General features: G+C 34.8%; 1 protein-coding gene across 6 annotated transcripts in view; it reads left to right on the top strand.

The window, feature by feature from the left end:
• Positions 1 to 24,095, top strand: part of CRPPA (CDP-L-ribitol pyrophosphorylase A) — a 407,209-nt gene that overhangs the window by 176,754 nt on the left and 206,360 nt on the right. For all 6 annotated transcript variants that reach the window (XM_078059331.1, XM_078059332.1, XM_078059334.1 and 3 more), the window contains one exon: positions 12,489 to 12,620. In XM_078059331.1, the coding sequence (XP_077915457.1) occupies positions 12,489 to 12,620 (132 nt within the window). The remainder of the gene's footprint in view (positions 1 to 12,488; positions 12,621 to 24,095) is intronic.

Here is a 24,095-nt window from a genome sequence, read left to right as displayed (position 1 = left end):
TAGTAAACATTTTGGGCCTTGCGGGCCAATATGGTCTTTGTTAGAACTACTGGGCTCTGCCGTTCTAGTGCAAAAGTAGCCATAGGCAGATGTAAAGGAAAGGGTGTGGCTGTGTTCCAGTAAAACTTCACTGACAAAAAAAAAAGGTGGGAGGCTGGATTAGACACGTGGGCTGGAGGTTCCTAGACTTTGGTTTAGATTTTCAATCCTAAATGATCTATTTGCCACTGTTACTTGGTACCTTTACCTAAAATACCTGTTAGATGTTTCTTTAGTATATCTTGGGGTCATCAAGTCTCCGGATTTAAAATATCACTTGTGCCAATTCATACCTTTTTATCTCCAGTCTTCATCATTCTTCTCAGTTTTGAGAGGAATGTTCAAATGCATGCTGTTTAAAAAAAAAAAAAAAAAGGAATCTATCTTCCTCTCTCCAAGAGCTGTGTCCCTCCCAGCTGTCTCTCTTTGGTTTCAGTCTGACCTCATCATTGCTACTATGACAGATTTTGCTAATTGCTGATGAGGAGGTACTCTCTTTATTAAAACCTTTTAGAAGCTCCTCATTCCCTACTGGACAAAGCTCAGTCAGGTCATAAAGCCTTGGCCTGGCCTGGTTCTTGCTTACTTTTATCACCCTGCTTCTCATTGCCTCACTGTGTAGTTGGCCCTCTGCTAATGAACTCTTGTAGCACGTGCGCCATATTGCTTGACAGACATGTGTTGACTCTAGTGAGTTTTTTGACCTGAGACACCATTTTTCTAGTGTTTCTCTTGCCTGACTCTTACTATCCTTAGAATTTGAGTGATCATATTCTTGGAATCCTTCCTTAATACCTCTGTGCTCAGAGTCTTTTCCCCTTTCCCAACGAGCATGCGTGGGCATTCAGAAATGTTTCTTGACTTGAACTTGCCTTGACATTTCTAGTCATTATGTCTCCTATTCCATCCTGTTGCAGTGTTGCCTACCACAAATGGATGCTTTGTGGTGACTTAAAGGAATGAGGTGGCTAGGTATGCATCTTAAGGAATAGCTATGTTCTCTTGAGAATAATACTACATCTATCTGAGTTTTTACGGTATTATTTACTGTGTATAAATTTAAACTATGAATTTTATTATCTTGATTTGTGTTATCCTTCTTTTTAGTATAGTTCAAATTTTTCCATGTTGCCTTTTTAGAAAAATAAATTTGTTTCCATTCAGCAACTATAATTGTTTATTTTACATATATATATTTTTTAGATTTTGTGAATCATATCTTTATGCTTTATGTTAAGAAGCTCATCTTATTGTGTCAATAAAAGACTGATAATGTCTTAAGTATTTTTCTAGATTTACCCTAAAAAGTAACATTAATCTTTGAAGTGTTTTTCATTCCTTAGAGGGAATCTATTTTTCTCTTAAAAATTGAACTTGGGGGTAATTTTCCAACATTTTTAGAGGAGGCTTACCTTTTATATTCATTTCAAAATAAATTCTAAATGGCTTACTACTATATTAAGCAAATTTTAAAATATGTATTTATGAGCATTAATTTTATATTTTAGTTCACATGTATAGCATTTACTTATGAATTTAATAAATATTAGGCTATTTGATGAAGACAAAAGTTTGAAAGCAAAGATTATGGGTTATAGTTGGCTATTTCTTTTCCTAGTCTATTTCTGCCTTTTATTTGGATTGTGTAATACACTGACTGACCTACTAGATAATTATAATATTAACAGTTGAAGAAGGATTTTGTCTTAGAATCTATCTTATTCAGTTAAATGAATCCAGAAGCCTGAAAGTGAGAAGTTTGTGTACTTGTCATAAATATAAAATTGAAGAAAAAGTTACCTTCAAACCTTTAATAAATGTTAAGATTACAGTATATCAACAGAATGTGATATTTCACTCATTCATCTGTGTTTTTCAGTTTATTCTTTTTTTTTTTTTTTTTTAAGATTTTATTTATTTGACAGAGAGAGACACAGCGAGAGAGGGAACACAAGCAGGGTGAGTGGGAGAGGGAGAAGCAGGCTTCCCGCGGAGCAGGGAGCCTGATGTGGGGCTCGATCCCAGGACCCTGGGATCATGACCTGAGCCGAAGGCAGCCGCTTAACTGACTGAGCCACCCAGGCGCTCCTGTTTATTCTTATTCCATGATGAAAGCATGTGCCAAGCAGATGTTTCTTACCTCTGGCTGGCCATTCATTTGAGCTCAGCACACATATGCTGTGAGGATGTACCTTCTTTTTACCATTCTATGTATGCAGACTTGCACATGCCTGAATTTTTAAAAAATATCGTGTATCTTTCACCTTGGCATTGTAATTTTCATTTCTAGAATTTTGATTTGTATCCTTTTTACCTTTTTATATCTTCGATTTCCCTAGTTAACTTTTGAATAAATGATAAACAGTTATCGTACCTGTTTTAATATCCTCGTCTGCTAATTGGCACATTGATACCAGTTCTGAGTCAATTTCAAGTGATGTATTTATCTCCTTTTTATGAGTACTTTCCTGGGGCTTTATATGCCTGAACACGTGTGTGTGTGTGTGTGTGTGTGTGTGTGTGTTTAAAGTGTGCTATGTGGATTTTTAATTTTCATCTAACTTGGAAAATTTTCCAGCCGTATTGTTTTTTGTTCTCTACCCTTAGCTGGGAACTCCAATTATCTGTATGTTAGATTGTTTGAAGTTGATCCATATCTCACTAATGCTCTGTTTATTTTTCCTTTTTTTTCTTTGAGTCTTTTTTCTGTTTCATTTTAAATAGTTGCTATTGCTGTATTTTTAAGTTCACTAATCTTCTGCAATGTCTAATCTATTAATCCCCTCCAGTGTATTTTTTTTAAATATCAGATGATGATATTTTCATCTTTATAAGTTAGGTGTAGGATTCTTTTACATCTTCCTTTTTTCTGTTTAACACATGCATTCTTTCCTAGAGCTTTGTGAACAAATGGAACATAGTTGTAAAATTGTTTTAATGTCCTTTTTCATTCTAATAAATGTGTCACTGCTGAGTTGGTTTTGATTGATTTTTCTCCTTATGGGTCATATTTTTCTGCTTTTTTGGACATTTGATATATTTTGATTAGCTGTTAGAATTTGTGAGTTTTACCTTGTTGGGTACTGGATTTTTTTTATTACTATGAATATTTTTGAGCTTTTTTCCTGGGGCATAGTTAGTTGGAAATAGTTTGATCCTTTTTTATGTCGTTTCTATGATTTTTAGGTCCAACTAATTAGTATATTTAATGTAGGTCTAATCATTCTTCACAACTGAGGCAAGACCCTTCTTAGTATTTTACCTAATGCCCTGTAAATTATGAAGTCTTCCATTCTGGCTGATGGCTCCCACCATTATTCCTGACCTTGGGTGTGCATCAGGCACTGTTCTATCTAATCTCCAGTGAATTTTTCCCCCACCTCAGCTTGTTTTTATTCTCAAATGCATGCACTGATCAGTACTCTGCTAAATATGGGAGAGAGTTAGTCTGATAATCACCAGCCTTCTCACTCTTTGCCTAGAGCTTTACTTTGTGAACTCTCCCCACCTTTGTCTCTCTAGCTCTGAAACCCACATATCCACCTCTCCCTTCAATGTGCCATAGCCTGGAAACTATTTTAAGGATAATTGGTGCAGACGTAGGGCTCATATCATTTGTTCTCATCTCTCAGAACTGTCCCTAGTTGCCAGGTGTGTCATGTCTTAAATATCTTTGTTTTGTTTAGTTTGTGTACTTAGCTTATTTGTTGGAGGTGGAAAGGTAAGTTTGGTCCCAATTACGCCTACTTAGGCAAAAATAGAAGCTGGACCCATCTCAGTTTGAATTTTATTTTCGTACATTCATGTTGATCCACATTTTCAGAAATATATGTAAATAAGAAAAAGCTCAGTCTGTTTTAGGTCAGACGCTATAATAATTTTGTATATTTCAGATAGAATTTTTCGAGTACTTTTACTAGTAGGATTTTAACTAGTAACTTAACATTTAGTCAGGAAAGAAAAATCCTTTTTATAACACAGACACATAAGTTAATGACCAAAAAAATTAATGGGATATATGATGAGCATGATATTATACAGGCTTCTTTTGTCCTCGATGAGCACAGCCTGTTAGCACTTTCTGCAGTGATGGAATGTTCGATTGCTCTACTCCTGTCTATGGTAGCCACTAGCTACCTGTTGCTATGAGCACTTGAAGTATACCTACTGCATTTTCAGTTTTATTTAAATTTAATAATTTTGAATTTAAATGTAAATAGTCACATATGGCTAGTGGCTACTTTAGTAGACATTGCAGTTTTAGACTATGTTTTATTGACTACCCTTTATATTGGGTCAGTTCTATTTTTTGTTTAAGATTTATTATTCTTTGGGGGGAAGGGAGAATGCAGAGGGAGAAGGAGAAAGAGTCTAAGCAGACTCCTGCATTGAGCCCAGAGCCCAACGTGGGGCTTGATCCTATGACCATGAGATCATGACCTGAACTGAAACCGTGAGTCCGATGCTTAACCGGCTGAGCCACCCAGGTGCCCCACGTCAGTTCTCTTACATGATGTAGCTTCATGAAAAAAAAAAAATGTTCTCAGAAATAAAAAGTTTAGTTAGCACTTTATTTTAATCAAAAATAGTCCAAAGCAAAGTACCATTGATCTTCTAATTAGTTATTGGAAGCACTCCAATTGGAATTTCTGGGAATTATATTTTCTGAGACTGAGAATGTTTTTAAATTTCCTTAAATTAGAACAGTTTTTCTGTATCTTTTTTATAATTATGTAAATTTAATGTTATCAAATAATTCAAAAGCAATATTGGTAAGATCTCAATTTGTGTTTTTATTGCTCTTGGTTATTGTAATATGAATTTCCTGGGATCAAAGAGAGCTGAGGTTATTAAATGCTACCAATGACTATTCCTGAAATTGTTAATTACTGAGATTGTTAAAGTATTTTTGCCATACTTAATAAAAGGCATAGGATGAATCTGTGGAGGCTATGCTAATATGATTTACATGCATCATATACCTGCGTTTTGATCTCCTTGATCATGTTTTTGAGTACTTTTTGTTTTTGCTATATAGAATTCAAAACACCTCACCTTCTGAAAAGGTTTTTTATTGTTTTGCCTTTTGAAACATATTAAAAATGTCAAGAATCACTTTAAGTGATATATAAAGTAGGTATATAAAAGTAGAATCAATTTTTATAAATGTAAATGGACTTTGTAATGGTTAGAATAAGGTACCTTTATTTGTGAACTCCAAAAATACTCATTATTTATTTTTTAAACATATCATGTAATGCTTATCTAAATCACCTGAAGACAACCTTGATAATTACAGATTGTTGATTAATGTGTAATAAACTTTATTATGTACAATAAAATTTTGATAAGTTATTAAAATATATAAAGACAATTATACTAAACTTAGTGAAGAACCACATACCTGGTTTTTGTAACTTACTTTAGTGATTTAATATGTTTTTTGTTTGTTTGTTTTTTTATGTTATGTTAATCACCATATATTACATCATTAGTTTTTGATGTAGTTTTCCATGATTCATTGTTTGCATGTAACACCCAGTGCTCCATGCAGTACGTGCCCTCTTTAATACCCATCACCAGGCTAACCCATCCCCCCACTCCCCTCCCCTCTAGAACCCTCAGTTTGTTTCTCAAAGTCCATAGTCTCTCATGGTTCGTCTCCCCCTCTGATTTACCCCCCTTCATTTTTGCCTTCCTGCTGTCTTCTTCTTCTTCTTCTTCTTTTTTTTTTTTTTTAGGAGCAAAGTTCTCTGTTCATTTTATTTATTTATTTATTTATTTAATTTTTTATTGTTATGTTAATCACCATACATTACATCATTAGTTTTAGATGTAGTGTTCCATGATTCATTGTTTGTGCTTAACACCCAGTGCTCCATGCAGAACGTGCCCTCTTTAATACCCATCACCAGGCTAACCCATCCTCCCATTCCCCTCCCCTCTAGAACCCTCAGTTTGTTTCTGAGTCCATAGTCTCTCATGGTTCGTCTCGCCCTCTGATTTCCCCTCCTTCATTTTTCCCTTCCTACTATCTTTTTTTTTTTTTTTTTTTTAACATATAATGTATTATTTGTTTCAGAGGTACAGGTCTGTGATTCAACAGTCTTACACAATTCACAGCGCTCACCGTAGCACATACCCTCATATGTTTTAAATAATACTAGTTTAGCAAGTCAATGCTTCATATTAATCATTGGGATTGCTGTTACCTTTTGATTCTAAAGTTTGTTATAGATGGTACAGATGTTAATTGTAGAGGTATATAATGCTTCAGGTAATTGTTCCATAATACAACAGTGGCAGAGTTCTATTCTTATAGGAGAAATATCTTATGAAATCTGAAAAAAAAATCATTTTTAAACATATAGCTATGTTAGGTTTTCCTAGTGCCTGTTTAAAAATGTGAAGTTCTGGTTTTGTTACTTCTTTGATCTTTTACATAAGGATCTGCAACTAAATGGATATGCAAGTAGAACATTTGTCTTGATACTATAAAACTTAATTACTTTTAATTCTTGGAATCAATAAAAGCATTTAAATCTTTTGTATGGCTAATATTTTAATGTGAAATACTGTTTATTTACTACTTTGGTTAAATGCCCTCATTTCTCAGCCTAATAGTTTTGCTGGTATTTTAAGATTTATAGATGAGTTGTTAAAAATTTGCTCTGAATTTTTATGATCGCTTACAACTTTTAATTCGCTTCTATTCATCAGAATTATGCATTGAATTGCTTGATGGCGTTGATTTAAACTTGTTCCAAAATAGGACGCCTGGGTGGCACAGTTGGTTAAGCATCTGCCCTTTGGCTCAGGTCATGATCTCAAGGTTCTGGTCAGGCTCCCTGCTCAGTGGGGCTCTGCTTCTCCCTCTCCCTCTGCCCCTCCCCCCACCTGTGCTCGCTCACATTCTCTCTTGCTCTCAAATAAATAAATAAAATCTTAAAAAAAATGAACTTGTTCCAAAATGAAATGATTCAACATTAGAAGCTTGTTCCTTTTTCTTTTTAAAAGTACAGTTAAAAAATGAAAGTACAGCTCATTAATATATAATTTTCATTGATAGAATCCATGTAATTCATAAATAGTTGGGGTGATAAGTTTCTCTAAACTTACTTTTTTATTCCTTAAATTCTTACTTTGATCTGCTTAATATTGACCAGTTTTATCTTTTGTTAGATCTCCCTGTATTTCTTTTGAAAAATGGTGTTGTTAGATGTTGGGCCTGATTCACACAATTTACTTTTCTGTACAGATAGGTAGATAATTTTGCAGTATCTGTTGTGTAGATTCAGAGAGTCTCTGGTCTATCTACCAATTCTTTCTAACTTAATTATTTGATAATTACCATAACCATTCTTCCTTCCACTGTGGTGGGCATAAGGCAGTGCATATTTGGATATATACTGAAGCTTCAAGAATTGACTTCCTACTCAAATAAACAAAGACTCGGTTTCCTCTCCTACAACAATTCCTGATTCCTTTCTTAGGCCTGTTAACATGGGTTCTGGAATGAAGCAGAAGTGTTAAATGTAGGATTATGGAACATTCTTGAGGTTTTAAAGAATATTGTACTTGGTATTAATTATTGTCCTTTAATTAATGTACCTGTCCTCAGAGACAAATGAAAAATTACTTATTAAAGTATAAAAAATTAATTGCAATTCAGTCTGGGGCCAGGGATGTATTAAATAGTTACTAGACAAATATAAAGCATGTGTAGAACTGAATGTAGAAGACATGAGGCACAGAGGAGCATTTTCCAAACTCTGAGTGCCAGAAACCTTGCCCACCCACAAAGCCATGAAGCTACCCATATGTTAAATGTTTAAGCAGTTTACTAGTTTATAGGAGTGAATTTGCTATGTTAAAAAAAAAAATGAACATTCTTTGGGGGAGGGTAGGAAGATGTTCTTACTTTTTTTTATGTATGAATGAAAAAAAAAAACTGTTAGAAATGGCATCCTAAGGGGGAAATATTGTAACTGTAATTTACAAGTAGTAAGTGAGTGAACAGTTCAAAAAGAGATCAAAGAATATCTACTTGATGTAGCTATAAGCAAATCTGCAGAACTCAACCTACATGAAATGTTTTGCTACATTTCAATGGATGCAAGACTATCCATGCTGTAAGTTTGTTTTATTAAGGCAAAAACATTTACATTTCTCTTGAGCTATCATGATCATTTTGTAACCCTCTCCTGTAGTTGTATAAACTTGCCCTGTCTTTAAAATTAAAATTGATTGCTTTATTGTACCCACTGAATTTTTTCCTGGAACTCATAAGTAACTGGTGTAGAAGTTCAAAATTAGTAGCACAATGTAAAATACCTGCTTAAATTTCATGGTATTGGTATTAGGAAATACATCTGCTGGAGATTTTCTTCTGTTAATCATGATGTCATCAGACCCATCTAGTGAAAGAGAATTTTGAGATGTATCCTACTTCATGTTTGAATTTTGTCAACCTGCTAATACATTTCATAAGGTCAATATCCATATCTGTTTCTTTAAAAGTTGATTATGTCAACTAGTACAATGTCGAGCAGAGTCTTATGTTTTAGTACATTTCTTAAACTTTCCCTGTAATTTAAGTACTGATTACTTAATGGGTAACATAGTTTGATGGTTTGGTGGGATAATATAGGCAATTTGTAGATGTATAAATAGCTTGCCTAGAATTCACTTTTATGCATTTCCTTAATTCATGGAATGTGTGGTGAATAGCATTGGCTTACTGATTTCTTTACATGCCATTATCTTTTATCTTTCCAAAGAACTAGGGTGTGTTGTGTCTAATAGATCTTTAGCTGGAGTGAAAGTCTTCCAGTCCTTGTTTGACATTTCATGACTTGGTGAGAACTTTAAAAGACTATTGTGCTTTGTTTTTCAATTCACCATCTGTTTTTGCTATAATACATGTTTCTGAAAAAAAAATTAGCTTCTACGTGATCAATAAATAAGGGAGTTAGGTCTCTATATTTTGGAAGTGACATCAGTTCATATGCAACTTTTCCTAGATAAGAACAGCCAGAAAAACAGGAATAAAATTATAACCTTGGAGGGAGAGGAAAAACCCCTCAGTTTAGCTGCTGCACCGGAAGCAGAATCTGTTCCAACTTTGTTTTTTAATATGTTTGGTACATTAGTTTTTAAGACAAGTGCAGTAACATCTCTGTTTATTGATTTGGAAAGTATGTTCTCATAATCAGTCAAATATTTTGTCTTGTATTCAAATCTATGTTCTTAATAAGTTTATTATAATTTGTTTTTTTATTATGCACCTTTTGCCTTTATGTGAATTAATAGTTTTTGTCTTAAACTAAAATGAATCATATTGCTACAACCTTCATTTTTGGTAGTGTTTGCAAAGCATGTCTGTTCATCCTTTTATTTTGTGCTTTTCAGGTTAGTTTGCTTTAGACATTTATCTTATAACTAGCATATTGTTAGATTTTTTCCTTAAAAATCCAATCTGGTAAATCTGTTACTTAGGAGATGGTTAAATATGCTCAATTTATTTGTATTACTTTTATATTTGAGTTCTTTCCACAAGCTTATTTTGTTACTGCTGTTGGAGAATTGTTTTATTTGCTACTTTAATTTCTTCCTATAATTTGCTGCATTGATACAGATAATATTTTCCTCCCTCTGCAAGTTCAAAAACTATACAGTAGAGATGTATATAGTTTTAGTTAAATACCATTATTTTAAAAAAATACATAAATCACTAAGTTAACTCAGTGTAAAATCATTAATTTCTGTCCTTTTTTTTTTAACAAAATGCAGATTCAGCACACTTTATCTCTTGAGCCTTCTCATTCCAGTATAATTTATTCTTGTCGAGAGTTTTACTTATACCACTTTTAAGCTCCCAAAGTTTTTATTAACTTTAGGCTCTCTTTTAGGACACTATTTTAGGAAAGTTGAAAAATGAGCACCTGCTCCCAGCTCTGACTTTGCAGGGAGTTTCCCTTGGCAGGTGCACTTCCTCCTGAGCCAAGTTCAATGGCAGCATTGCAGTGCAGAGCTCCGTTCCCAGTTGTATCCATCATTCCTTCTCCAATTAATACGTTACCAGCATTTCCGTTCTTTAATTTCTGTGCATTTTAAATCTCTATGGAGGCTGTAATTACAAAGTGGAGTGGTTTTATCTTTTCTGCTTCTTGTGCTATTTTTTCCACAAACCCTTTCTGCACCCCCCTTTATTTTACTGTAAGATTTTTCAGACTGAAAATTTGTTAGGAAGACTTGTATTAAACAAGAAATGTCTCTTTGCCTCATTGAGTATCTAGGCTAACAGTAAGGTTTCCCAGATTGTGCATTGCAAAACTCTAGGACATTCCATTCATATAAAGTATATTGGGCATGGTGGCTCCTGACATTTCCTGGTATCTAAATATTACAGATAATTACACAGGTAAAAGAGTTAAAGAGTACTCTGAGGCATGTAACACCAAACAGTAGTGTTGTTCCTTAGTCTAGAAGGTATGGGACTATGTAATGACCTGGCAGTATGGGCCCAGGAGAGAGTCTTAGTCTCAGCCAGTCCCCTAGCTTTAGATTCGTAACAGGACTGCAATTACATAAATTGCCTGGAGTTTGGGGAATTAGCCTACTTTTTTTTTTTTTTTTTTTTTTTTGGACAAGCCCACAGTCAGCAATTTTAGCTTCAGAAAGATATTTTAAACTCACAAGACTAGAAGAATCCTGTGGCACTAGTTTGTACAATGTCCTAAAAGACTTCAGGACAGGAGAAAATGCAGAGATGGACATGTATCTTCAGCTTTAGCTCTTGAGCTCTTAATTTCACATTAGTATGGGCCTGCCTTTTTTCCCCTCCACTTTTCCTCCACCTTGTCAAGGAGGAGGGAAGGAGATCACAGAAAGGTGGTGTGTGAGCCATCCTTCTAGAAGGCTCAGGCTACAAATAGGACCTAGTATCTTTTTAACAGCTGATCGCTGTTAGCTTCCAGGTCTCAGCTAGGGAACACCTGGTTATAAGTTAAATTACTCCGAAGGAAAGTCTAATATTTATAGTTCATTCACAGTTATTCCAGCCTGGCTGTGGTTCACCAGTCTCATATTTGCTTTAAGCATTGTTGCCTGGTGAAAAATCTGAGATTTCATCTTTATAAGTTTTCAGGGAATCACTGCTAAGGGAGGGTGAGCTCAAGGTCACAGGGTCACATTGTCTTTTCTTCAACTATTCAGTAGATAGTAAAGCCTGAGACCTTTTTCTTTGTGCTTTTTATCTTACAATTTTTCTTTTTGCTTTTTTGTCTATTCTTTTGGTTCTCTAATGGATAGAGCATTTTTAAGAAAAGTCTTCATTGTCACTTTAGATTTTAGGAGGAAGTAACTATATGTGTATGTCTTCGGTTAACTATAATGAAAAGGTCCAAGAAATAGTGACTGAAGATCTACTGAATTGATATACATACATGTCCTCACATGATTTTCTTTTAAAATGGATGTTAAGTGCTTTTCCCTGGAAAAGCAAAATGCAAGGTGGTAGGTGGAAACTCATTCCCTTCTGTTACAGAAAGAACATAGTAAGATTTTGTTTTGTATTTTCTGTAGAGCGTGTGTTTATATGAATGAAGAGAGGAAGCGGAGGGATTAGTATAAGAGTTTCAAAGTGGAGTAGATTTTAAAACGTTTCTAGATAATAAATACATGTAATTGAACAAATTATAATTCTTGAGCATTTCTTAAATTTGGTATTGTGAAAGAATACAAATGTTTGAGTGTTTATTCTGTGTATGCAATTGTGTCTTATTTTGATGCTCTTGTGGTTTAGATATTTTATGTCCCACAAAAGATGAACAGTACCATAAAACTTCAATAATTTGAAAGAGGAAAACTTACCCTGAGCTACTTAAAATTTAAATGAAAAATAATATTTAAAAAATAGTCTGGAATAATTTCAAGAGAAATACTATTTAACACTGCTAAAAATTACATATAAAATTCTGGATTTTCTCTAAGAAATAGGTGATTTATTAGAATTTCAATTATTTGAAAGGGGTTCTTCTAAAAATATTTATGAATGTAATAGGTAAGCACTCCCTTTAATTTTATTGATATTGGTAACTAATATATAATATTTCTATGTAGCCTAGTTTCAAATTATAAATTAAATTGAACAAATGGTTGAAATCATATATTCTTTATACATTTGACTCTGACACCAGTAGAAATAGAATATTAGCATTTTGTATTTTTCAACATTGTGTTCTCAATGACTGTTTACTGCCTTTATTTATTAAGGAGGATTCATCAATTTTAATAAACATTTATGGTTGAAATGCATATCTAGAAATTAACACACACTGATAAAAATTACAATAATATATTTGTGTTTGAGCTTCTTTAATGTTATATTTTTCAAAGGAAAGTGAAAGGAATGGTATTCTAATGTTACCTTTTGTATTATTTTGCAGGTATATTTTCTTGATTATAAATCAGTACCTTTTGATGAGAAAATGGAAAGCCTAATACAGATCAGGGAATATGCAAAGGAAGTGAAAAAAAGAAATATTTTATTATCTGGTCTTCTTATATATTTCCCACAGGTAAGTAAAATTTTGTGTTTTGTAGACTACAGTTTTAATGGAGGGAATCTGATTTTTTAAAAGCAAAGATACATTAATGATAAGAAAAATTTTGGCTGGAAAATTGTCTGTGTTCTCACATAGGTAGAACCTCTCTTGAGGGAAAAATAAAATCAAAACAAGTGTTCTGATGAAGGAAAATAAAAAGGTGAAATTGGTGAATATCTTATACTAGGTAGCCCACATGGGGTTGCCAGATTTGTTAAATAAAAAAATACAGAATGCCTGGCTAAATTTGAATTTCAGATAAACAATAAATTATTTTAAGTATGTCCTAAATTTGGAATTTGAAATTAGAAATTCAAATTGAACTAGAGTTTTGTATTTAACTGAGTTCAGAATGCAGCCATTTGTGTAATTTGAAATGGCTTGTTTCTTTTATGTTGTGCTAAAGATGTTGGTGATCAGGTTTTTAATTACTTGAAAGCAATGCTTGACATTCATATTATAAGAGGGCATGGTATTTAGAGAAAAATTCTTATTGTCACTCTATTAATAGCAGAAAGTTAAGCTGAAGGCAAAATGAATTAGCATTGTAGAGTCTTAGTGCAAAGAAATGCTCTTTAAATCAAACTATTTGGAGACTGTGTTAGGGAAGATGGATTTGCCCTTTGTGTATAGATACCTTTTATTGAAATTGCGGAATGCTTTGTAGTGTCTTAGAGGTACCCCACAAGAATCAAGAAAGTGGAAAAGTCAACGGGGTTTTTATTGGTCTGGAATAAAAGTGATTTGTACTGACCAAGGAATGTATTGTTGATGAATAACAGTTATTATTTGTGAAATATTTAAGGTACCCTTTTAGCCTGAAGATAACATTTCTTTTGAAACAAATGGATTTTAATTAAATATAAGGACCATCTTTTAGCCAATCCTTGGTTTTCTTTGAGGTGGTTTTCTCTGCTTCCATAATATGTAAGTATGGACTCTGGGTAGTCAACAAGAATGAGGCAAAGCTAAATTTACTTAGGATCATGGAAGTATAATATATTAGCCTTGTACAGGCTATTGAAGTCAGGGCAGCCAAGGCCTGAAGAGATAACACAGACTTGCCCAAGAACAATGCATAACTGGAAGAGTAAGAATAAGAACTCGGGTCTGTATCTTTGTTCAAGAATATTCTGTCTTTGGGGTGCCTAGGTGGCTCAGTCATTAAGCATCTGCCTTCGGCTCAGGTCATGGTCCTAGCGTCCTGGGATCGAGCCCCACATTGGGCTCCCTGCTCATCAGGAAGCCTGCTTCTCCCTCTCCCACTCCCCCTGCTTGTGTTCCCTCTCTTGCTGTGTCTCTCTCTCTGTCAAATAAATAAAATCTTTAAAAAAATATTCCTTCTTCAATAGATTGTCTTTGGTTGTATTCCAGATTATTGTGGTTGGAAAAATCAGTTCTTTCCCTTGTGCCATGCGAAGGAGTCATGGATGCACACTACTCATGCTACACTATGTAGTTATAAAAATAGTTCATTGAGAAAAATCTCAAAAGCTAAGAAATGGAAGAGCACATACAGTCCCCGGGACTTTATTTTTCCTGTGATTTAGACTAAACACAAAGGGTCTGTATGCACCCTAGTTGATATTCCAGTGGGAGAGTATGGTCCAAATGATATATAGCATGCCTAGTGAGATGCGAATTTCAGATAAACAATAATTTTTAGTACAAGTATGTCTGAAATATTACAGGAAACATACTTGCACTAAAATTTTTTGTTATCTTACATGAAATTCAGTATAACTGGGCACCTTGTGTTTTTATTTCCTAAATCTGACAACTGTTGTGGAGTTCATATTCGCAACAAAATTGTTCATTTCTCCACACCTGGCATTCTCTCCCCATGAATGCCATGGAGTTGCATATCTATGTGACTCTGCACCTGTGATTGGAAGAGTGGTCTTGTTGAAAAGGAGGAGCTTTTGCAGCCTACTACTTTGCAGCTGACCATTATTATTTTGAGCAAATTTGGACCTGTTAAGCAATCTGTCTACTTAGCTATCAAGACTGTATAGAAAATGACCCTGCTAAGCCTTCAAAATATGTCTCTCATCATTTTAAGAAGCAAAGATAGCTTACTTGGATGTTGCTTTTCTTTTCTTTAAAATAAAATAGTGAAGATGTCTGAAATGTGTAAGAATGTTTAAAATATAGGGTTTACTTTTGTCCTTAAAGACACAGGTGCCAGTTGACTCCTACTAGGCTAGGACATGTCCAGGGCACAATTCCACCTTAAAGAGCATTTACCAAAGGATTCTGCGATGTTCATTATATAGGCCGTTAAAGAGCTATGGTTAAAAAATTGGGGAGGCATCAGTGAATAGAGTTAAACAGATGTCTTCCATGGAGGGCTTCTCGCAAATTCTTAATAAGCTGATGAACATTTCATATCTGCAAATCGGGGACAAGGGGATATCATTTTCCATTTTCTACTGTAACCCTTTAAACATAGGCAAGTCTGAGGCTAATACTCTCTAAATGAAACTTTGGGATACAGTCCTCATAAATAGGCCCTACATAAAGAAACCACTACCTCTGGACAGTCTTTCACGTTTTTTGTTTTTTTTTTTACTTTTACCTTTTACTTCAGTACTAATTTTTCGACTTAGCTAAATCAGTATCTTTCATTTTGAGGGCCTATTTGACAAACATTCTATCAATACTAAGGATATGAAGATTCCTAAGGTAAAGCTTCTGTCCCTGTTAAGTGAGAAGAGTGTCAGTTTGTGCTTTCCATGGTGCTGTCAGATACAGTTTTTTATAGCGTTCATACACTGGATTTTGTTCCCTAAACCAGTCCATCGCTGTGATAGCCATTAGGGTGTATTTGTAGATAGTTAATGTGTTTCCTTTTCAGTCTCTGATCAGTGAAATGAAGAACAGTGAAATCTGGAAAGATTTTTAACCATTTTTTCATAAGACATAGCCTCAGTTGATTGGTAACTCCTCCTTGGATGAGAGAATGTATTGGCTTCATTGTCTGTGCTAGACATACCGTCTTTCTAGTTTAAAGAAGACCTGCATTCTTACGTATATAGTATCTCTGGTAATGGGGATGATCTGGATGGCTCAATTGCTCCTTCACAGTGTTGATGTATATGATATTTATAGTTAAATAGGATCACATAAGCTGCTGTTAAGTCTCTATTTGTGTTTTTGTAGAGTTCTACACACATGTAGGACTTTCTGTGTTTGGTGAATTTAAACTTATTAGTTACATTTCAGTCTTTTATCTTTTTGGAATTATAATAAAGCCTCTGATTAATTAGTCATACTTTCTTTATAATGAGTAATTCCAAATTGTGTACACCTTTAAGGAAGAAATTGATTTGGAAAAGGATAAGGATTGATTCCTTCTTGAATATCTCTAAATCTTCTGCAGTGTTACCCATAATCAATTATTGATAATTCTTTGATAATTCAATTACCAACAAATGCATCTAATCATATAATGTTTCAACTCCATTTCTCCATATATTCTTAACTGATATAAGAAATTTCAACAGATCCTTTACTTAACTCTAGATATGCTTCACATGTATGCATTTTTTTTTTTTTCTGGTCAGAGACATTATTTGTGAAATTACTGAATATGCGATTTCCTTAGCTATATCAATGTAGTAAAGCACAAATTAACTTTTTCCAAAATTGACTTTAAAATATTTTGCTGGCCTCAAAAAATTAATCATTTAAAATAGATTCTTTATGGGTAGCTTAATCTTAGACTTATGGATCAAGTGGCTGGCTTGACCATTTATGTATAGTATAAAGTTTCCTGACTTTATTATCTAGTGCTCAATTTCTCAAGTTGTAAATAAATAAGAAAAGACTGGAAATTTATGCTCTAGACTAGAAATGTAGCATAAAGTTTGCCCTTATAATTTATTGGATGAATTTAAATCAAGCCCTATTCCTCTTTCTAAAATAACTCTACAAGCATAACTATGAATAATTAAAAACCAGGTTTTATAGCTTAATCCACATAAAGGATCTTAGTCCCTTTTTAAGTATTCTTTTAAATTTATGTGTAAGATATTACTCTTCATCCTATTATTCTAAGTTTGTGATGCAAGTCATCATTGAAGGCTGTGATACACAATGATGTATTTTGGGAACCTGTTCTAATTATTTGAAAATCTGTATCTGGGGACACCTGGGTGGCTCGGTCGGTTGGGCGGCTGCCTTCGGCCTGGGTCGTGATCCCAGGGTCCTGGGATCGAGTCCCACATCGGGCTCCTTGCTCAGCGGGGAGCCTGCTTCTCTCTCTCTCTCCCTCTGCTTGTGCTCTCTCTGTCAAATAAATAAAATCTTTAAAAAAAAAAAATTAAAAAAAAAATGAAAATCTGTATCTGATGATAAAGTAGTGAAGTTATAGACACCTAGTATTTCTGGCATGAACTGTTCAAGCCCATAGTTTAGAGCTTTCAGTTTTAATTTTGCTGAAGTCTACAATATTTTTATCCTGACTTTGTGTGTGTGTGTGGTTTTTTGTTTTTTTTTTTAAGATTTTATTTATTTGACAGCACTAGTAGGCAGAGTGGGAGGGAAAGGGAGAAGCAGGCTCTCCGCTGAACAGGGAGCCCAATGCGGGGCCCAATCTCAGGACCCTGGCATCATGACCAGAGCCGAAGGCAGACGCTTAACCAACTGAGCCACCCAGGCGTCCCATGACTTTGTTTTTTAAGACAAGCATTTACAAGTATATATTTTTAAAAAAATATTTCTTATAATTTGAACTGGTAATATTATGTAAACTGTTTTCCTGAGTTCTGTGAGCCATTCTAGCAAATTATCAAAGGCAAAGGCGGGCAGGGTTTGGGAACCCCTCATCTATGCCTGTTGGTTAGGAGTACAGATCGCTCTGGATTGCCATATGAACTGGAAGACAATCTTGTGCGACTGAACCCTTAACCTGTATGCTCTGTGCTAACTCCAGGTAGCTAGTGTCAGAATTGTTCAGTGGGGAAAAAATAAAAGTCCACACATTTGGTGCCAGAAGTGTTAAGAGTAGAAAACAGTTACTCATTTGGTCAGTATATAACTTCATATATCTGTTATCTACTCACTACCACTAGAGATTTTGCAAATTGTGGACATTCTTTCAGGTTAAGTCCCTAGTGAAAATGTTGTGAATCTGAGCTCCCAGCAAATTAACAATGGGTATGTAGTATGAAAAATAAACTTTGTTGTTACTGTAATAGTTTAGTAACAATACTGTAATAGTTTAGTAACAATAACTAAACTATACTGACCATTTCACAGAAGGAGTTCTAGGTTAGAAGGATATTATGCCACTGGTAAGTGTTTTGTTGTGTGTGTGTGTGTGTGTGTAGACATTGTACCATTGACTAACTGACCCAAATGAGTTTTGCATTCAGCTTTATTTGTCCACCTTCTTCACAAAGGTATCATGAAATCTCTTAGTAGATATTTTCCTGAGGTCCAGATTGAAGATTTGTATACTTTCTCTTACTTGAATAATCTACGATTATTCTCAGAGTTTGTTTTAATGAACTTACATTAGGCCCAACGAATGAATGATTTTCTGGGCCAGTGGCTTCTAAATATTGGTTCTTGGAAAAGTCCTTAGCCGGCAGTATTATAGTCTCCTGAGGAATTTAATAAATACAGATTCCTAGTCTGTACCTTAGGGAATCTATTTCAGTAGATCGAGCTTATACCTGGGACTCTATATATTCCACAAGTTCAAGCTCTGATGAAAGTCTAATGTGAACCAGATTTGGATGACTGAATTAGGTCAGTGGTTCTTAAGTATATTGACATATTGGAATCAACTGTTGACCCTCTTTAATCTATAAAGGACTGTCACATCCGAGGAGGCTCTGGAATACCAGATGGCAGTAATGGAATGTTGAGATGAAGTTGAGTAAGGGAATGAAGAATGACCATTTGAGAAAGTTTCTAAGCTAACTGTGAGATCCTCTCTTCTTGTTCATCAAGGACAAACATTCTAAGCAATCACAAGCTATCTCGCTAATAGGGCAATTCTATCGATGAAGGTTCTTAGTTGTAAACAAAATGTACCCATGATTGTCTAAATAAAAGAATTATTTTTTGTAGCTTATAGAATTTCTAAAGAATCATGGAACCAAACTGGATAATACCTAGTCAAGAACGGTGCAGGTGGCAGAAATGCTAAACTGTTCTGGGACTGTGATAGTAAAAGTGCCTCCCATTACCGACTCTGGGTACATAGGATGGTAGGGAACCACAGATAGAAACTCTACCATAGCTGATCCAGAAAATACAAAGTCTCTGCCTTAGACCTAGTTTCCCTGTTTCTGGCACCAAACCAACCTGCTCATGGCCACCTTTTAAGTCTCCTACATGTATATAGTAAAATCTGTAGAACGTTGATAAAACAGAATCTGAGGCAATGTAAGTTTTTTTACTCTGTAGTGTCTATAGCATGGAAATAAAAGGTGGAATTTGGTTGGAGAATGTGTTGATTGAGCCGTTTTGCAGGGTTAGCCCCATCAATCTAGGTCATAGGATTTTGTCCTAGGTTGAAATCAGAGCACCTTTAACACATTGTATTTACTATCAAGGGCTTGTCATTTGCCTACATCCAGGCTTTCTGTATGGTATCTTATTGTCACAATTATACATTTTTAAATAAAATTTTACACATGAACTTTTATGACAATAAAATTTATGAATTCTCTAAAATGTATAAAGTCCTATAGCAGTTTTTTATTTAATCTGTGCATTCTACATGCTCAAGGACTTAGAGATAGAAGCACACAGGTACGTGGTTGAAGAGTTTTCCAAAACTATTAAAGCTGATTATTTCTTGGTCTAAATTAGCATCATCCTGTCTAATGGAAACAACAAACTATGTGACCTTCAACAAGTGATATTAAGTGTGTAGGCATCTGATTATTCATTTGTAAAATGCATAAGTCAAATTCTTAAAGCCTCCACTGGTTAAGAAGATGGAGACCTAGGAGGTGGGCAGTCTCTGTCATGTGACACCATCACTGTCTCTCACTCTGACAGGGAAATTCTGAAACTGAGCCTGGATTTTCTTTCCTTATGTGACCATAATCTTTACCCATATTATTATTTATTTTGTTGAGAAATTATTTATTGTAGTTCATATATTTCATTGTAGTTCAGAGAGTGAACTCTCTTTTGTTTTTTGTTTTGACACCTCAAAGTAAAAGTCAATGAGGAGAATGTCTTAGTCTCTTCTGCTGCTATAACAATACCACTAATTCGGTGGCTTATAAACAACAAATTTATTTCTTATGTTTCTGGAAGCTGGAATTCTGAGATCATGGTGCCCACATAGTCAAGTTCTGGTGAAGACCCTCTTTGCTGTTGCAGACCACCATTTTCTGATTGTGTCCTCACATGTCAGGAAGAGGGTGAGGCCTCTCTGGGGTCTCTCGTTATCACAACGCTAATTCTATTCATGAGGATTCCACTCTCATGACCTAATACCCAACCAGAGGTCTTACTTTTTAATACTATCACATTGGGGGTTAGGACTTCAATATGAATCCTCGGGGAACACACACATCCAATCTGTAACAGGGAGAGAATCACCATCCATGTTAGTACGGCAGGGAGTGTGTACCATTTTAGTCTATCCATTTTCCTGTCTCCTTTCTTCTCTGAGCTGTCATTATACTGGGTTTGATGCAGTGGGAAGTAGGACTTTGGAAACAGTGTTTGGCTTATTGAGTATTTTTCGCAAGATCAGGCCATTGGAAAGGACTGATCCACTTGGCCGAAGTAGAAAATCCAGGTCCTGGATAGGTCAGGAGATAAAGTGAATGAGCTCAATGACCTCATTGCTCTTGCATGCCACTTTTTCTTCAACTACAGCTATGGCTCTGGAAGGCATATAAGCAAGGAAGAAAGTTACCAAAGCAGGTTTATAATTTTATGTTTTTAAAAAATAATTATTTGTGGGGTGCCTGGGTGGCTCAGTCGTTAAGCAGCTGCCTTCAGCTCAGGTCATGATCCCAGGGTCCTGGGATCGAGCCCCGCATCGGGCTCCCTGCTCCGCGGGAAGCCTGCTTCTCCCTCTCACACTTCCCTTGCTTGTGTTCCCTCTCTCGCTGCCTCTCTCTCTGTCAAATAAATAAATAAAATCTTTAAAAAAAATAATTATTTGTAAAAGATTAGAGAATTCTTCTGTAAGCCTCCAAAATAAGATATGGAATGGTGAAATAAAGTGGTTTGGCAACAACATTAAATGAGATAAAGCTGTGTAAATTGATCTTCTGTCACAAAGTATAAACCAGATCTCTCTACTTGATGAGTAAAATACTGTTGTCCTTCTCTATTGTCTGGGTTTTGAATGTTTTGCATGTACTGTAAAGGACATCCAGAAAACATTCTTGTTGATGGATCTCCTTGTAATTAACCCAGCTAAATTCATAATGAAACATTAAGAACTATATGAACAGGTTCAACTCCTATAGGATACTTTTGTGCCAAAAGACCTGAATTTGTACCACTCTTTCCCTCTTAAATACACCTCATTTGCTCTGTGTCCTCTAGAGAATAGGCGTATGCTATCAAATAGCAGAACATCAATTTTTTTTTTCTTTCTAATGTTAATCTTGGGGGAGGTTAGACTTAAGACTCCGTTTCCTGCAATGAGCAATTACTTGTAGTTTAAATAGAAATGACTTACTAAACACACAGTACTTATTGAATCACGTGGCATGCGCACCAAACATGCAGTACTAAATCTGTTCACAGAAACCCGTAATACCCTGTTCAGAGTAATCAGGCTTTTTTGCTGTGGGAATGTTTTTGAGACTAAATATTTTTCACTTTCAATATTGTTTTGGCTCCTAATGTTTAGACAGTCATTCTTTGGGAAAATTTGAAGGTCATAAAATAAAATGTCTCTTCAAAATTGTAGAATTTGAAAAACAAACCTTTTTAGGGAGTTTGGATATACTTATGAGACTCATTCAAGTGGCAATAAGCTATTATACTTAAACAAATGTAGAGGAAATGAAGTATTAGATACGAACTTCTGGTACAGACCTCCCCTTAATTTTTTGAATAAGTGAAGTAACATTAGAAATGAAAATGGCCATGGAAAATTAATGGACTTATTCCTTTCAATAGTGTATCAGTTAGCTATTACTGCATAACAAATTATCCCCAAATTTAGTGGCTTAAAATAACATTTATTATCCATAGTCCCTCTGGTTTCACCTTCTCTGGGCCTTTCTCAAGACTGCAGTCACCTCAAGGATCCCCTGGGAATAATCTGCTTCCTAGCTCACTTAGCTGGCTTTTGGAAGGACTCGATTCCTCTGAGCTGTTGCACTGAGGACTCAGTTTTTCACAAGCTTGTGGTTGGGGACCTGTTCATAGACTATCTCCCAGTGTTATACATGCAAGAGAGAGGACCGGGATAGAAGTCAGTCTTCTGGAACATAATCACTAAGTGACATCCCATCACCTTTATTGTGTTCTATCCATTGGAAGCAAATTATTAGGTTCCATCTATACTCAGGAGGTGATGACACAGCAGCGTGAATACCTGCAGGTGGTTATCATTAGAAGTCAAATCAGACACTGTCCCCCACAGGAATACCAGAGTGTTGATATTAAGATTAAGAATTTCTTGATACCCCATGTAAATTAAGGGGTTGGTAACCTAAATAGGGCTAGAATTGTTTGAATGAAAAACATATATGTATATATATGAGTATATATATATGTATGTATGTACACTATAGATAATATGTAACATACATACATGTACATATGATCATACACTTTCTTGATATGTGAATAGGGTAATAACTAGAGTTGGTATAGCGGGAGTTGGAGAGCCAAAAAACTGGAAATGTATTTCAATGTTTATAATTTTTTTTGAAGAGCTTAATTTAGGTCAGATCCATATCAAATACATTGGGGAACATATGTTTATAGATAGGCTATCTTAGTTCAGGTTAGTTAACTTTGTATTACCAAATAATAGCTATAAAATGGTGATGTTGTCTTTGAAAATGAGACCTGTTACATTAAGAGCTTATAACCCAGAAGTGTTGTGTCTTAGAGGCTTGGAAATAAGTTTCCAGAAAAGAGAGGTGCTGTAGGAAGCCTAAAGGACTAGAAATAAAAAGAATCCAATGAATCTGACATCCTATTGGTAATCTTCAGAGAAGACAGGTTTGTGGGCTTACAGAAAATACTGAGAAACTTCATGGAGAGTCATGATTTTCTATAAACCGTTCCCCTAGTAAAACTGCTATATTACCAATATCAATGCCAAGTTGAAAATAAGACTTAGTTTTAGTCTTTGTCCAAGTTCTGATATTTTGACTAATGAAACAAACAACAACAACAAAAACAACAACAAAATAGACACCGCAAGCAGGCCAGAGGAGCAAACTAAATAATTAGTCCCTGGAATATTGAGATTTTCTAATGTATGTGGCATTATTTCAACCCTTTGAAATAAAATGTGTTGTATATATGCTCTGAGTTTTATGTAGATTTTCCTTAAATAACATTGGAGGGAAATATCTTTCTCTGTTTATTTTCATTTTATGAAAGACTAATTATCCAAACTTCAGAAGCAGCTGTACAAAGAACTCTAAAATTGCAATGTTTAACTGAATCGAGTGGAGAACATCCCGTGCATGCTGGAGGACTTGAAAATAACAAGTGGGGTGGGAAGTGAAACTACGTAAGAGAAATGTGAAGTCAAAATAAGTATTTGAAGATTTGACACTCTCAACCAATGGCGGTAACTCTGAACACTTTGAAATATTTCGGGCATATTGACTATTAGCTATTTCATGTCATTGAGCATTAAAGGTAATATTTCTAAAACCAGAGACTATTTAAGGGCCGTTTTCCTGGAATGAGAGTTGGTTCTATATGAATTCCTTATTTTCTGCCCTAGTCCCTATTTTGGAACGAGGATAATTTGTAAACTGAGAACATGTGTTTACTGTCTCAGAATTCAATCGGCATTTCTGATTATGATCATAATGGAAATATAGAGGGTCCTTCTCCACTGAGAATCAGGGAGATATGAGTAATGTTTGGCAAATAGATTTGTGTATGGAAAATGGAGGTTTATTAGTTTTCCATCCATCTCATTACTCACCTTTGACAACTGCTAAGGAAATATATTTTAATTAAGCTTCAACTTCCTCTTACTGAATGCATAATGACAATTATATACTAATGCTCTTAGGAAATGAGTTGGTAACAAACGTATCTACAGTAACTTTTAGAATCTGAATTTTAATGGATAGAAAAAACATGTTTTACAAAGATACTATTCATGATTATTATTAGGCTTCTGTTATTGTTTATATTTTGTATGTTCCTAATCACAGTATCATGCTGAAACCCTCTATTAGGATATAGAAGGAAATACTGTTCAAAGAGTACCATAGATACCACTTTTCAACTAAAATTACATAATTTAAT

The sequence above is a fragment of the Halichoerus grypus genome, chromosome 12 (assembly GCF_964656455.1).
Source record: "Halichoerus grypus chromosome 12, mHalGry1.hap1.1, whole genome shotgun sequence".
Taxonomy (NCBI): Eukaryota; Metazoa; Chordata; class Mammalia; order Carnivora; family Phocidae; genus Halichoerus; species Halichoerus grypus.
The sequence above is the reverse complement of the archived record's forward strand: the minus strand, read 5'-3'. Positions and strand labels throughout refer to the sequence as shown.